A 15,157-nucleotide genomic window follows, 5' to 3' on the forward strand; every position below is an offset into this window, starting at 1 on the left:
CAATCTAGAGCTGGGGGAGCCAATGAAAATGGATTCAATGCGATGGATCGGCGGGATCTCGCGACCTTTGGGTGGACGGAGCGACTGAATCACGACTTGCTAAAGTGCAACGATGCGAGTGTGGCCCCTGAACGTGGTTACATGGCACGGCTGCATGCTCTGTGGTGCGAGAAACACCCGGAGCTATCGCACTTTTCGCAGCAACCCCTGCGAAACCATGCTGAACTACTCCGAAAAAGGGGCTGTATAAGCGGAATACCTACTCTACCACAGCTAGAACAAGCCGGCAACAGAGAAGGAGAGGCAACACTAAGTCCAACCGCGGGCAGGCATCCAGTAGAGGAAAAGCGATGCTTTACGACCCGGAGAAATATCAACACCAAGGTTTCTCTCAAGCCTAAAGATCTGGCTGAAATGGATGACGAGCTTCGTGGACATTTTTCCGGAGAATCTGACCTCTCGGCTATCAATTATTGTGTGTATAATGCAATGAGAGCTTTGGCCGATGCGATCCGTAAAACAAAACCAACGGTTGATCATAAGACCAAAAGACGAATACATCAACTTGCCATATAGATAGGCTGGGCTAGACAGTACGCGTCTCGCTTTCAGTGTGTGATTGACTACATCACATCTGGCAGGAATTTTACCGCCAAGGTTCGAAAGTTTGCGCGCGAACTCCAGACACGTTATCACAAACTTAACAAGTCAAAGCTGCTGACCATCAGGCAGCATATTGTTGAGAGAATACGGCTACTATCTGAAGGTAAGTTAAGTCTAGAGCGGAGGGAGTATTTTGGAGAGAAGTCTACGAAGTACAGCGAGGACTGGACGAAGACTCAGAAATTATACATAGCTTCAAGGAGTTATGTGTTGCCCTCATAACACCTGATAAAAAATGCCCACCCATCACTACCGAGAAGTTGAAAAAAGTATTAAGAGGGATGAAGAATTATTCCGCACCGGGACCAGATTGTATCAAAACCTTCTGGTGGAAGAAGTTTTCTTCAACTTATCAGCATTTGGTTCGTATTTTCACCTCATATTTGAAGTCGGAAGAGCCGATTCCGGAGTGGTTGGTGGAAGGGCGCACAACACTCCTGCCGAAAATAGGCAACTTAGCTGACCCAAAGAATTATAGGCCAATAACTTGTCTGAACACGCTTTATAAGATATTCACAGCTATCCTAAATGATAGGATTGTTCGGGCAATTGAACCTGTGTGGTAAGAAATGTATGAACAACGAGGCTCAAAGAAAGGCGTAGCCGAATGTCGGGAGAACCTGCTCATCGACAGATGTGTCTACAAAGATGCAGCATTCTACCAGCGTGACCTATCGATGGCCTGGATTGATTATCGGAAAGCTTTCGCATGGAATTTTGAATAGTAGATAGGGACGGGGTATTCAGAGAAAAAAACGTTTGAATGAGGTAAAAGAAACGAGAGGGATAGCGAGAGAATTAACGAAATGAGATAAAATAAGGTGATTCCTAAAGGATAGATATATAGAACATAGAACCTAAGTAAACTACATCCGACTCTCGGTTTAGCCAAACTGTAGCGAGTTGCCTGCAAATAGCCTAGTTGTTAAATCGGGAGTATCCAAACGTAATCAGTCAGAACCATCCGAACCGTTTTCAATTTTGAATTCATAATATTGCACAATCTCCGCATGTGAGTACCTGCGCACTGCACCCAAGTGCTACGCTGCTGGTGAATTTCAGACATGAGTCGCATCCGTCTCTCGCTCCAAACGCTGAAAAACTGCATGAAACAGCAATTTTAGAAATCACTGAAACACGAGTGTCTAAACCGAGAGTGGGGTGTAGGAATCAAAGTGTAATAGGAGATATAAGATTATAAAAAAGGAAAGAGTACTAAAATATTTACAAAAGGGACAGGGAGAGAGAAGATGAACAAGAACAGAAAAATGTAGTTTGGAAAATGAGGTAAGGGAAGGGATGCACTATGAGGAGGAGAAAAGTAATCTCTTTTCGGAACTTTTACTAAATTTTCCAATCTAATGAATTTTCTTGCACCAAAAACATTAGGTTGGTTCATAAAAAAATTGTTTTTATTTATACAAATAATACAAAAGATTAATTTTTTCTGGCGATGAATCGGTAATCATTTTATAGAACTGTTCTCTATAGTTTTGAGACTTCTTCGACATAGACTATAATTTAGATTTTATAGAACTATTTTCTTCAAAATAATTACTTATACCATTCACACCTAGCTAAAAATTAGCGTTATTTTCTTGAATTAAGAATTCTTATTCTGAACCCTCTAATAGCTTAATTGGAGAAGCACCTGACCGGAAATCAGAAGTTTTGTGGTTCGATTCCCACTGGAGTGAAGATGGAGTAGGGTCTTTGTTTCAGGAAATAATTTTAATTTACAAATAATTGGTTCATTTTATTTATTTGTCATAAACAAATTGTATGAGCAAATTAACAAATAGTCTTATTATAGTTAAACAGATTTTCTGTTTGCTGAAAGTGCTTCATATTAATGTAGGAATGACATTTAATTACAAAACTTATTGAAAAGTTTATAATAACCATTGTTAGAAACAATTCTTGTGGCAAAATATTAAAATTAGATATTTTTCAACTTATAATTTCTTTTATTCACCAAAATGAAAAAAATGGATTTTTTACCTCTATAAACAAACTAATGGGGGATATATTTAATAAGTAATATTTTATGTATGTTCTATGGCTAACTTTGAAGCGAAATGTTGAGTTCAAACTCGATGCAGCTAATATTGGCGATTCTGAATAAAATTTACAAAAACCTCTTTTTTATGGGAAATACGTGTTAAATTTCATGGGGCTGCACCACCTCTAAATATCATTTTTTTCAGCAACAAAAAAAGAGACTTCTCCAAATAAACTTCTCTAAGAGAACCAATTCATACTCATTCAAGATGATGCTTATTCAAGGAAAATGATTTTTAGAAAGTTTGCTCAAAAATTGCAATTTTCTTTAAAAAATTTGAAAAGTTTGATAACGAAAAAACATTTGTAAATCGATAACAGAATTCTGTTAAAAATTAAGGTATGAGGACCTGAATATTCGTAATTAATTTATAACTCACCATCATAATTTTAAAATTTTTTTAAATTCTTATTTTTCTTAACTTTGCTCAAACAATTAGAAAGCAATATTTGCAATATGAAAACAGATTAGGTCACGTTAACAATTTCTGAATATGACCTTCTTATTGTTTCAATAGAGTTAATAATGTTACAACATCGCTTCATTTAACTAAACTTTTCTATTTTGCATTTTTATCATTTTTATGACTTAATTAAATTATTATGAACAGTTTTAAATAATTTATGTTTTAACAAGCAATTTTTTTTCCACTTTTGAATCAGGAAATTTATCATCCAATCGAATTAGTAATTTTTTACTAATCTTTGGTGGCTCACTTTTTGCTAATAGAATCTAAAAATCTTTACTAGGAATTACTTAAATTTTATCAATTTTTATTTAAGAAGCAAGAAAAACATAAAAACTAAAACATTCTTCTTCAGGTACCAACTCAAGTTGATATTCACTGCCATATTTTAAGATTTTCCCAATTAAGAAGACTGTAAGTTGTTTAAATGTATGTTTTTCCTGGTTATAGGAAAGTACAAACAATGATTTTATATTAAATAAGTTATTATTTTTTTCTCGTATTTATGTATATTGCTATTTTATCCAATTTTAGTGATCAAGAAACCTTTCAAAGCCCTGTTAAAGAGAAGTTTAGCTTAAAATATTATTTCTGGTGCACAGATTTTAAAATTAGTATCTCATCTCTATTTTCAATTTGTTTCTTTTTTGTTGTTTTAACCATGAAAATCCACTTTTTTATATTTCCGCTATCATTTTCGTAATCAACGACTTAACATAGATGGCTATACCTATTTTTAAATCAATCGAAGGTAAGTAGTTTTCGAAAGTGTACCCAAATTAATTTGTAAACTTCTGTAATTGCAGATTCGATTTTGTTTTATTAAATTACCTTTATAGTATGTTTTTGTTTGGACTACAAATTTGTTTCCATATGACATCACTCAAAACGTATAATCTATTTGTATAGTACATTTGATCAAGTATGTGATTTTATAATACTTGTTAGGATTTTATTCTAAATAATCGAAGAACTTACGGAGTATTCTGCTTTTTCCTTAAAGTTTATAACTGCCGTTACACAAAAACACGTTAAAAATACTTATAATGCAAATTAAAGCGAATTTTGAAATTATAATAGCCACTACCTTCTTTGCCACCCCGCCCCCCATTAATAAGAATTATAATCCTACGCTCTATTTAAATATTCTTTCTTCTTGTCCTCACTCTACCCTACATATATACCTTCTCTCATATAATTTCCTCCCCGTTTCCCTCATCTTTCATGACCCACCCTATTCTAGTTATCTCCTCTTCATCTCACGTCCCTTCCCCCTCCCTTATCAATCGCCCCCTCTGACAATGTCACCTCGCCCTCCATATCAAAACCTTGCCCCCTATTTAAGTACTCCTCCGCTTCGCCTTCACTGTGTCCTAAATATATAGTTACCTGCTGCCCTATGATTGCCTCACCATTTCCCTAACATCTCCTTTCATATCCCCTTTACATTTTATACTTTTTTTCGTTTCCTTTCTTTTCTCATATACCCTTTTCACACATGATTTTATCACCCCTTCTACTCACCTTTATGTCTTCAGTCATCCTTCACCATGATATACCTTACGCTTTAATCCATTCAGACCAATTGCACATTATATACCTCATCTTCTTTTCACATACACTTCCCTCCCTTCCTTACAGTATATCCTATATACCCAGTCCTCGTAAGTATCCCTATTCTTCCCCTTAGCAATGTCCCTCAGCTCCAGCATACTTTATATGTTTCACTTATTTTTCACATACATTTACCCCACTCCTCTCCCTGCTCATTTACTCAATATACCTTAACCACTATATCCCTTCCATGATAATTAACTGTGTATATCTTAAATCCTTCTTCATATTCTCTTCCCGCCTGTCTTCCTCTCCCTTCTAGCTTTCTCTTCAAACCCTTCTTTGTTTAACCCCCGCCATCCTGCCCTATTGAAAATGGTGGGTTATTTAATCAATGAGTACAAGTATAAATAACAATACTGAATATAACATACTTTATATATTTTTTTAATGGTTATGTTTCCCAAAAGAATTATTGACTAAGTTTTGATATATTTTAAAGAGTATTATGCCGAGATATTTTTGGTATAATGAAGTGGTATCCTTTCAGAAGTATTGCACGCCTAGCTTGAACCAACTCTCACTGAAATAGTGCTGGTTCCTCCCGGTTTTTTAAAAAAAATTTTTAGGGTATACCTTCGGTATATTCAAAGCAAAAATGAGACAAGCCGTTAGTTGGCCTGTGCAAAAATCTTCTGAACCTTTTGAACCTAGAACCTTTTGTTTTTTTTTTTTTTGCGGGGAATTAAATATAATTTATTTTAATTGTGTTATATTTTTTCACAAATTGCACCAGAAAAACTATTCTTTCTAAATGAAAATTATTTCTTGAAAAATGATCCTACTCCATCTTCACTCCAAAAGAATGAAGATGGCGTAGGATCTTTTTTTGCAGAAATAATTTTAATTTGAAAATATTATTTTCCATCTAGTCTGATTAAGACGTTCAGCATTTTTTGTTATTGAAGATTCTTAACTTGATCGATATTGTGTAGATTTTCTGCCTTCATGGTTTGGAGGGTTGATCTACTGTCGGTAAGGTGCAATCTCTGATGATATAGCAAATTAATTTAAAAATAACTATTCTTTCTGACATACGGTCACGGCAAAAGAATAAACAGAAAGAATAATTTTTCTACAAGTAAATATTTTTAAATTTATCTTCTATGTCATCAGAGAGGGTACCTTACCGACAGTAGATCAACCCTCCAAATCATGAAGGCAGAAGATCTACACAATATCGATCAAGTTAAGAATCTTCAGTAATAGAACATGCTTAATGTCTTAATAAGACTAGATGGAAAATAATATTTTCAAATTGAAATTATTCTTCAAAAAAAGATCCTACTCCATCTTCACTCCATTGGGAAACGAACCACAAAACTTCTGATTTCCGGTCAGGTGCTTTTCCAATTAAGCTATTAGAGGGATCAGAATAAGAACTCTTAATTCAAGAAAATAGCGCTAATTTACATCTAGTTGTTAATGGTACAAGTAAATATTTTTTAATTTATCTGCTATATCATCAGAGATTGTACCTTAGCGACAGTAGATCAACCCTCCAACCATGGAGGCAGAAGATCTACACAATATGGATCAAGTTAAGAATCTTCAGTAACAGAAAATGCTTAACGTCTTAATAATCTAGTCCTAATAATCCAGATCTTATTATTATAAATATTTTAAAAAAGCCACCTATCCATTTTTCTCATCATCGGTTTAAAATATTCAGAAGTTGTCCTCAAAGAAGAGTCAGCAATAAATATGAATCTTTCAATTCAAAATATTTTATACCGAAATGGATGTTCGGAATTTTTTTAATTTCCTAAATGCCTTTTGTGTTAAACTACCTTTAGATCCAAACTTCATGTGAAGAGTGGTCGCACAGGATCTGAAAAATAAATACATATCGAGTGCACCAGTAGATAAAACAGTCCTCCAATTTGTTGAAAACAATGTGAAAATGCAATTATTAAACGCACACTCTACGAATTACTTTCATATGATCTATTGTTTAAAACAAATTACATAGAAGCGCTAACGACTGGTGCCATGGGCAACCGGTATTCCTCTCACCCAAAGTCGCATTCATTATGATTTATCAACTTTTCTTTCCAAGTAAATAATATTTTATACCAAAAATTTATGAATCACAATGATTGATAGTTATATTTTATTTTTTGGTCCAATTGGCCTGTACAGATATGTAAATATCTGTAAATGGCCTGTAATGTATTCTGTACAGATAGACATTGCCTTCATTTAGAGACTTTGTTTTGGAATGTTTATGGAATTTTTTAGTTTTGTGGTAATATTGTGATTTTTTATCCCTTATAATTATTTTATCTGTTGTTAACCTTATTTTCTGATAAGCATGGTTATTATCAACACCCTTCTAATGAATGACGCTGTGCAATAATAATGCAATGCATTTATTACAATTATTCGGATTTAAAAAAAATACTTGTATGTGGTTAAATATTATATTATTTAGGTAAATTTCTATTTGTTAAATAATACTTTTTGTTTCCACCTACAGATGGATTTGTTGACACTGTAAAAATTAGTGGGGTTCTTAATTTTAAAATCCTGTGAAACTTGAATAAAAGGTTTTTCGTACCTCGCAATTCTTGCACTCGTTAAATCATTATGCTCAATAATATAATATTAAATATAATTATTATTTTAAGACTCATGTAAATAGAATCCGTGTATATTTTGAACCTTTTCGAACCTTCAGTTTAGAGATGTCTATCTATTCCTAAAGTTTATTTTTCTACGAACAAAACTTCTAGTAGTGTACAAAACAAGTCCGGACCCTAGCTATACACCAAACGCTCGCTTCCAGTCACCCCGTTCTCAGCCTTCCTAAAACTACTAGCTCCCTCAGTTGATCAGGGGAACAGAGCGAAAGCAGTTGCGACATTATATATATAAAAATATATTTGAATTGAAAGCGAGTCAGGCGGCCGTCTCTGTTTACGTTTTGATTACCCCGAAATCAGTCCAAGGTTATTTGAAGGCAACCCCCGACACTGGACTCAAAGCGAGAGTTTGGTGTACAATATTCTTAATTCTCATCTCTTTCAAGATCACAATTTTATTCACTACAGATCAGTCAAGAAGAAGTGTGTATTAACTGACACATTTATGATACACCAAACAAAACCATCAGTGTGCAATATGATATGTTGGTTGACATTCAGGATTTATAAAAAAAAACTCTGCAACGTCTCTGCAATATGTGACTCTACTCACGCAGAGAGGCTACCAAGAAAATCCCGGCTCTGAGAGATGAGCAGGGTATCAGAATAGCTGTATGGTTTGATCTAGAAAAGTGACACATCGTGGCTTCTATGTTGCTGCAACTACGTGCATGGTATAAATATTTATGAGAATCTGAAAGAAACTTTTTGGTGAAACTGAAGGAACGATAGAAAACTTGCTTATCATAGAGGCTTGAATTATGCTTATAAGTTTTGTTTTAACTTGGAGAATGCGTGCAAGTAACTCCGCCGGTATCGTTGACACAAATTATCTCGGTTTTATGGAAAAATGTAGCTTTGTATTTCAAAATAGAAGTATTTTTAAGGGGCAGCTTCATCGAATTTAGTTATATTTAAAAAGGCTGCATCAAGTCATTCCAAAAAAAGGGAGAGTTGGAAAAGGGAATGGACTAGCCATCCCGAAAGATCGGGATGACTATAGCCAAGCCAATTTAATGTATAGCAGATAAATAATGCAAGTACATAATAGTACATAATAGTACATAATATAGTGAAACTCTGAGACTGGGCCGGTTTTTGAGCTAGAGAAGGTGAGGAATTACCCTGATAGAATGCCGTTTCGTAGTTTCGTAAAAAACGCTTTTGTTTGTTCACGCCTGAGCGACTGCCGTTCGCCCGCAACAGCTCCTTTTACTCCGCCCTGCAGCGCGGTGTGAATTCTCAGAAGGGAAATATATAATAACCTCCTTTGTACTGACAAGGATGTTATCTTTTTCGTAACTTACCATCAAAATTTAGTGCAGTGTGAAAAATAATATTTCTTGTATTGATATTTGATTAATATCTATTTTTCCTGGAACGTTTCCAAGCGGCGGACATTTTACACACTCAGGGAACGTTCCGAAGGTTTCCGCAGAACGTTCTAGGCACGTTCCCGTAACGTCCCGTGCTATTAGGGTGCACTCAATTTCAATGGCAAGTTACAAAAAAGATCACTTCCTTATAATAATAGGCACAAAGGAGGATATTCTATTATATATTTTCAAAAAATGATCATTATATATTATTATTTTGTTTGCAGGTTTTATGAGATTTGAAAGTATACCGGGTGACTGCAGCGCAGCACACACACAACAGCGAGCGTGTTGCGTTTCACAGGCGAAAGAAACACACAATTTTAAATTACAAAAAAAAACAGGAACATTTGTTGAAAAAATTTTTCTGTTCCATCTGACATAATTTCCTTTAGATTATGTAATTTAAATATTACATTAAACAATGCATTCTTGTAAACGCATAATAGCTCTGGCGAAAACTCGAGTCGTTTTAAAAGTCTTAAGGTATCTTATTATAATAACGCGTGACATAAAAACTGAATTTAGATCTCACGTTTGGATACCAAAGAGGGGTAGAAAGTTTTTAATGATTAAAAAACTTAAAACTTTTTTGAAAGTTTGAAAAATGTTCTAAGGGTTAAAAAAATTGTTGCAAATTTTTACTTGTACAGTTTTCGATGACCAATACAGTGAAACTGATATTTAGCGCCGATTTGAACTGGCAACTGGTGGGAAGTAACTCATTAAAGCCCGCTCAGGTTGTAAACAGTCAGGGGCGTATAAACCGTTTCCGGTGGATTTGAATATTTAACGGAAACGAGAAGGAACTTGATCGGATCTCTCTCTCTCTCTCTTCCTCCCTCCTCTTATCCCCCCCCCTCTCTCTCTCTCTCTTCAATTTCAATTAAATATTAAGATGATATATATAATCTTGAATTAAAATGAATTGATATACACTGCTTCTCTGCTTCAATTCTTGTCGTGCTGATTCGCAAGTGTCTCCCGCTTTGAGTTAACTAATGGAGCGCCATGATGCATTTACACAGGTAGGCCATTATGGTGGAGTACCTTACATCAACACACCTGCTTCGCCACGCTTGAGTAACCACTTCACACCCCCGACGCACTTCTCACTCCCATCCGCGGCGTGGCGTCAATTCTCGGAAGGGCTATAGAAGGGAGGGCTACTGAAGGGTGTCACTGTAATAATATTAATTCATGTTTTAGAAAAAATAATTGATCCTTAAGTTAGAGTTTTTGAAAATAACAATGTAACTTTCAGTTTTTTGTATTTAATTAATGGATACTAACTTAAAAGAAACACACAAGTACTTATTTGAACGTGAGAAATATAGCAGTCTTTTTTTAATAGCTTATTGTTAACCTGGAATTCTGTCAATTCTTTTGAATTGTTTGAAATGATTTTAAAATCTTTCAAATTCCTTTGAATTCTCTTTAACGTCCCAATTCCTCTGAATTTCCTAAATTGCTTAAATTTTTCAAGATAATGCAAGGAATTAAGAGAATTCAAGAAATTCATCAACTTCAAAGCATTTAAGGAATTCAGATATTTCGAGGAATTTAGAAGCTTTCAAGTAAGTTAAAAGAATTTGAAAGAATTTGAAAGAGCTTAAAAGCGTTATAAGCAATCCTAAAGAATGGATTGAAAGAAATTCATGTGAATTCAAAATAAGAGGAAATAATAAACTAAAACAGAGAGTATTAATTACTAAACATGTCTGCTCTTTTATTTTGTATCTAGCGGTACTTATGCTTACTAAAATCTAGAGAGTCGAAAAAGTAATAAAATTAATATGAAACATCTATATATTCCTAATAAATCTTAAACAGTTTTAATTTACAAACCTTATAGTTATTTTCAATAGCAACTGCCATCTATGGAAATGACATTGGCTCCCAGTAGAACCGCGTTAAATCATATCTATGGCCAAGTCTCAGACGCGATCGTAAGATGAGTGGCCAGTGTACAATGACAGGCCGCCAAAAGCCTCATGTGTCTTGAGGAAACGGAGCGACCCAAGAATGACAGCCTTTTGCATCCATATACATATAATAAACGGTGCAATTAAACTGAATGACGACCATCACAGATTTTTATGATTTTCAGCACATAATTATAAATCGAAAATATAACTTAAACTAAAATTTCTATTTACGCACAACATTTTCTGTATATATGTACTTTTTGTCACTATAAATCTCTCGCAGATACTTAAATCGTAAGTTTTATCAAATAAAAGATATCTTCGCAGCAACTTCGTCTTAGGCTTTTTCATGGCTTATACTGCACGGTGGGGAAGGGGTCGAATTTAAATTTTTTTTATGTACGTAATTTTCAATGGAGAGATAAAAATCATTGAACAAATAGCCTTAGCTGCTGAAGGTTTTAGACGATTTCTAAAATCATCTTAAGGCACGCGCATGAATTATTTGCACAGTAATATTTATATATAAATGCAAAAAAAAATTTCAAATAATTTCTGCATATTAAATGTTTTCTGAGCGCGTTTTATAATTTCCATGTAAAAATCTATACAGTCTATTTCAATGCCATAAAAATACTTATATTTCATGATTAAAGGTAGTTTAACGGTCTGAAGCGACCCCTAAACTTTGTTGAAAAAAATTCAAATGAGCTGCTTTCTCGCAAATAATTTTAATATGTTTCGAAACATTATTTGCACTTGTATAATTCACATATAATTACTAAGCTTAAAATCATTCAGGACAAACTTTAATTTAGCGAAATCTCAAATTTCACTTAATTAAATTCCTTGCCTTTCGCCAACAAATGCTTGGATTCATGGTGCAACAGTAAATCAGACATGCTGCTCCTAATATCAGAGAGCGAGACGGAAAGAGCAAAACCCGGAAAACTCGTATCATAGGGCGCGGCGCACACAGCCCAACCCGACTTAAGGCTGCGCAGAATACTAGATTCGATGTAATTCAGAGGCGATACTATTTTCCAACTTCCTTAGCGAAAAGTCATGATTTCAAAATGTAACGGAAGGTCTGGGTCTGGAATATTATACGCAAGAAGAAATCGGCGAAAGATGAGTTGAGATCAGATGTCCTGACCGATTATTTATTTCAGACACGTTTGCGAGCAAAGTGGCTGCCTGCCAGGACAAGTATGCGGACGCAAGTGTCGGCAACGTGACCGGAAGTAACGCGGTAAACGTTTTCCTGGGAATTGGCATCGCGTGGAGTATAGCTGCCATCTACCATGCTTTCCATGGACGAGAATTTCATGTCAAGCCCGGCAAGTAAGTATCATTTTTTTATGCTATTTAATATTTATTCATGCGTGTCTCTCTTTCCTACCGACCGTCCCTATCACTCCCTATCTCATCGGGTCTCATCTTCTCTCTCCCTATCGCCACCGATCACTCTCTATCGATCCCTTGCTCCCCTCATCTCAAACTAACACTTCCTAACTTTAACATATCGACTCCCTTTTCTTCCCACTATTCTCCTTTCTGGCCTAGACCCTACTTATCCTTTATTACCATCCAAACGTTCCCTATCCCTTTTTATCTTTTTGGTTCTCTCTGTCATTGCTTTTCCCATTGTCATTTCGTGTTCATCCATATCTTCATAACTCTCCCTTTTTCGTATGCCCCCCTATCGGTCCCAACTTCTCTCTCTATATCTTTTCAACTCTCCTCATTCTTTCTTACCTGCATCTCCATATTTCAGCCTATATCTCACTATCTTTCCCTATATTTTTATCATTATAACTTTCACTCTCAATCCTTATCTCACTTTCATTCCCTATAACACCCTATCTCTCCTTATATCTCCTTATCATTTTCTATTTTGTATTATCCTATCCTATCGTGTCCCATCTCTCCTTAACTCCCCTATTCTGTCTTGTCCCCCTAACTCTTCCAAACCTCCCATTCTTACTCATCTCTTTAATTCTTCGTAACTCTCCCTAATATTTCTTATGGCAGTATCTCTCCCTAATATATCATTTATAATTAATTTATCACTTCTCAATAAATATACATATTCGATGACAGTACTATTATTTAAACGTGTTACAAGCGTATAATAATAGAGATTAAAGCCGCTTCTCGCCCTGCTAATAAGTAAACTCGGTATTTTTATATCTAAACGTTGTATGCCCAGAATACCATATGACATTTGCAATCTCCTTTATTAAACCCAGGCTCCTTTTTAAAGCTATATAAAATAAGGTTGACAATACACAACTAGATAACCAACAAAATAAAAATTTTTCAAGGGAGCGCAAAAGTTTTCGGTGAAATCGAAATTACTAGACCATTAATTGTAATGAAGTTACAAACTGTCGTATTCCGAGCCCGATACTATCTGCATTTTTAAAAATAAAATGAGCGCTTATTCCTGAATGAAAAACAAATACTTTGTAGGGGTACTACAATTTCTAGCCTTAAATCTGTATTACACAAAAATTAAAGCCAAAAGGAAATTAATTTTTAGACCCAAAGGGGCCTAGCGGAACCACTAAACCATTTATTTGAAACGAGACAATTTTATAGCAATATTTTTTCAGCAAAAGGAAAAAATTTATGGGGTAGCGTTTACAAAATTAAAAGTCACACATTTTCTTTAGCGCTATAATTTTCATTTGATTTTTAAGAATTTTATCTGCAATAATGTTTCTATTAATAACCTTTTTTTTCAACATTTTGCAGGGTTTATAATGCCTAATAAAAATGTAAAACCATTCAGTTTAATATATTCCGCTACAACCATAAAAGATCGAGTCGTAATCTCAAAAAGATAAAGTTAATGCTTCTATATTGAATGGATAATATCAGAAAATTAAATTTTTCTGTAGAAATGGGATATTATAGCGAACATTATACTGAAGTAATCAAAAGTTGGTGAAACGCGAGATTCCAGTTTCTTTTTTGTATTTAATTAAAACGCAAAACTGGGTGAAATTTGCATTTTTCTTTACAGTTTTTCTCTTTGTATGCGAATGTATTCTTCAATAATCCTGTGCATACTAATACAATAATAACAGAAATAGATCATTTTTAGCCAGAAAAGTTTTTCAAGCTCTGCTAGGAGTTGACAACTACTTTAACTACACATTGAAAATTACAACCACATTCATGTCAAAATAAAAATGACATTTTTCAGATTTATTAAATTTTTATTGGATTAAGAAAAACTTATTTAACTGAATCTTAAATAATGTAATTTTGGTTTATTTTCAAAAAATCTAGATCAAAATAAGGTTATACATTTTTATTTAAGGTTTTTATTAGCATTTAATACTTAAAACGATGCATAACGAGAAAAAGACCGTGTCTAGTTCCCCCGAAATTCGGTGAACTTAGAAGAAATGTTATATTAAATAATGAATTTAGCCATTTACTCAGAAAAAAACAAATCTCCGTTAATATAAAGCAGATAATTTCTTGTAACTTGTATTAATAATTATTATTAATTCATTATTTAATTCCTGTAAATTATTTTTCATAATTTTTTAATTTAATGTTTACAGGCCTTAGACTCGGTTTAGTATTATTTCTTTATCTAGAAATTTAACATTTTTTGGTTAAAAATGCAAGTGTCTCGATAATAGTGAATTCGTTTCACTTGAAAATTGGTTTTAGAGAAATCGACTGTTTTGTAGAAAATTTGTATTTTTAAGAGGAAAACTCAAAATTTTAGCACAAAATTTAACCAATTAATTTAACTTTTTAATTTTTAATTAAAATATACTTTTGGTATAATATATTCAACTGTTGAAAATTAACGTTTTTGTGTAAAGTTTATAATACGGGGTTGAAAATTGTTGCCGTTCGAGACGAGGAATGGCAAGGAAAAGGTCGAGGAACCTAAGGAAGGATAGTTCGAAGTCTCGCATTTCGAGGCAAAGTAAGACAAACAAATTGCAAGGCCTTGTAAAGCAAGGCCTTGCTTTGACCTTGCCTAGAGGGCATGAGTTTCATCCAGCAAATGTGGATATTTTTCCACCGCTTGGGAAGGGGGAATAAAATAAAGCTCACATAGGATGATTGTGGATGCATGTATTATTAATAAATAATTAGTAACAATTCAAAACTAATTAATAATAATATTTTTAATCATTATAATTAATAACAATTTTTTAAATCATTATTATTAATAATAATTTGTTTTAAATTCTTTTTTTTAATTGAAAAAAATTGCTTTTAAAATTTTTCTTTCATAAAATTTTTTTCCAACATTTTTTTCCATACAATTTCTTTACGTAATTCTTTGTTAATAATTTTTTTATAACATTTTTTTTAACTTTTTGAGCCCTAGTTTTCACTGAGCCTTAGTGAAGACACGGGTTTTT

General features: G+C 33.8%; 1 protein-coding gene across 1 annotated transcript in view; it reads left to right on the forward strand.

Annotated features, from left to right (window-relative positions):
• Positions 1-15,157, forward strand: part of LOC117172535 (sodium/calcium exchanger 3) — a 404,663-nt gene that overhangs the window by 364,376 nt on the left and 25,130 nt on the right. Inside the window, exon 7 of the mRNA XM_033360570.1 lies at positions 11,927-12,098. Coding sequence (XP_033216461.1) covers positions 11,927-12,098 — 172 coding nt within the window. The remainder of the gene's footprint in view (positions 1-11,926; positions 12,099-15,157) is intronic.

This window comes from Belonocnema kinseyi, chromosome 5, assembly GCF_010883055.1.
Source record: "Belonocnema kinseyi isolate 2016_QV_RU_SX_M_011 chromosome 5, B_treatae_v1, whole genome shotgun sequence".
Classification (NCBI taxonomy): Eukaryota; Metazoa; Arthropoda; class Insecta; order Hymenoptera; family Cynipidae; genus Belonocnema; species Belonocnema kinseyi.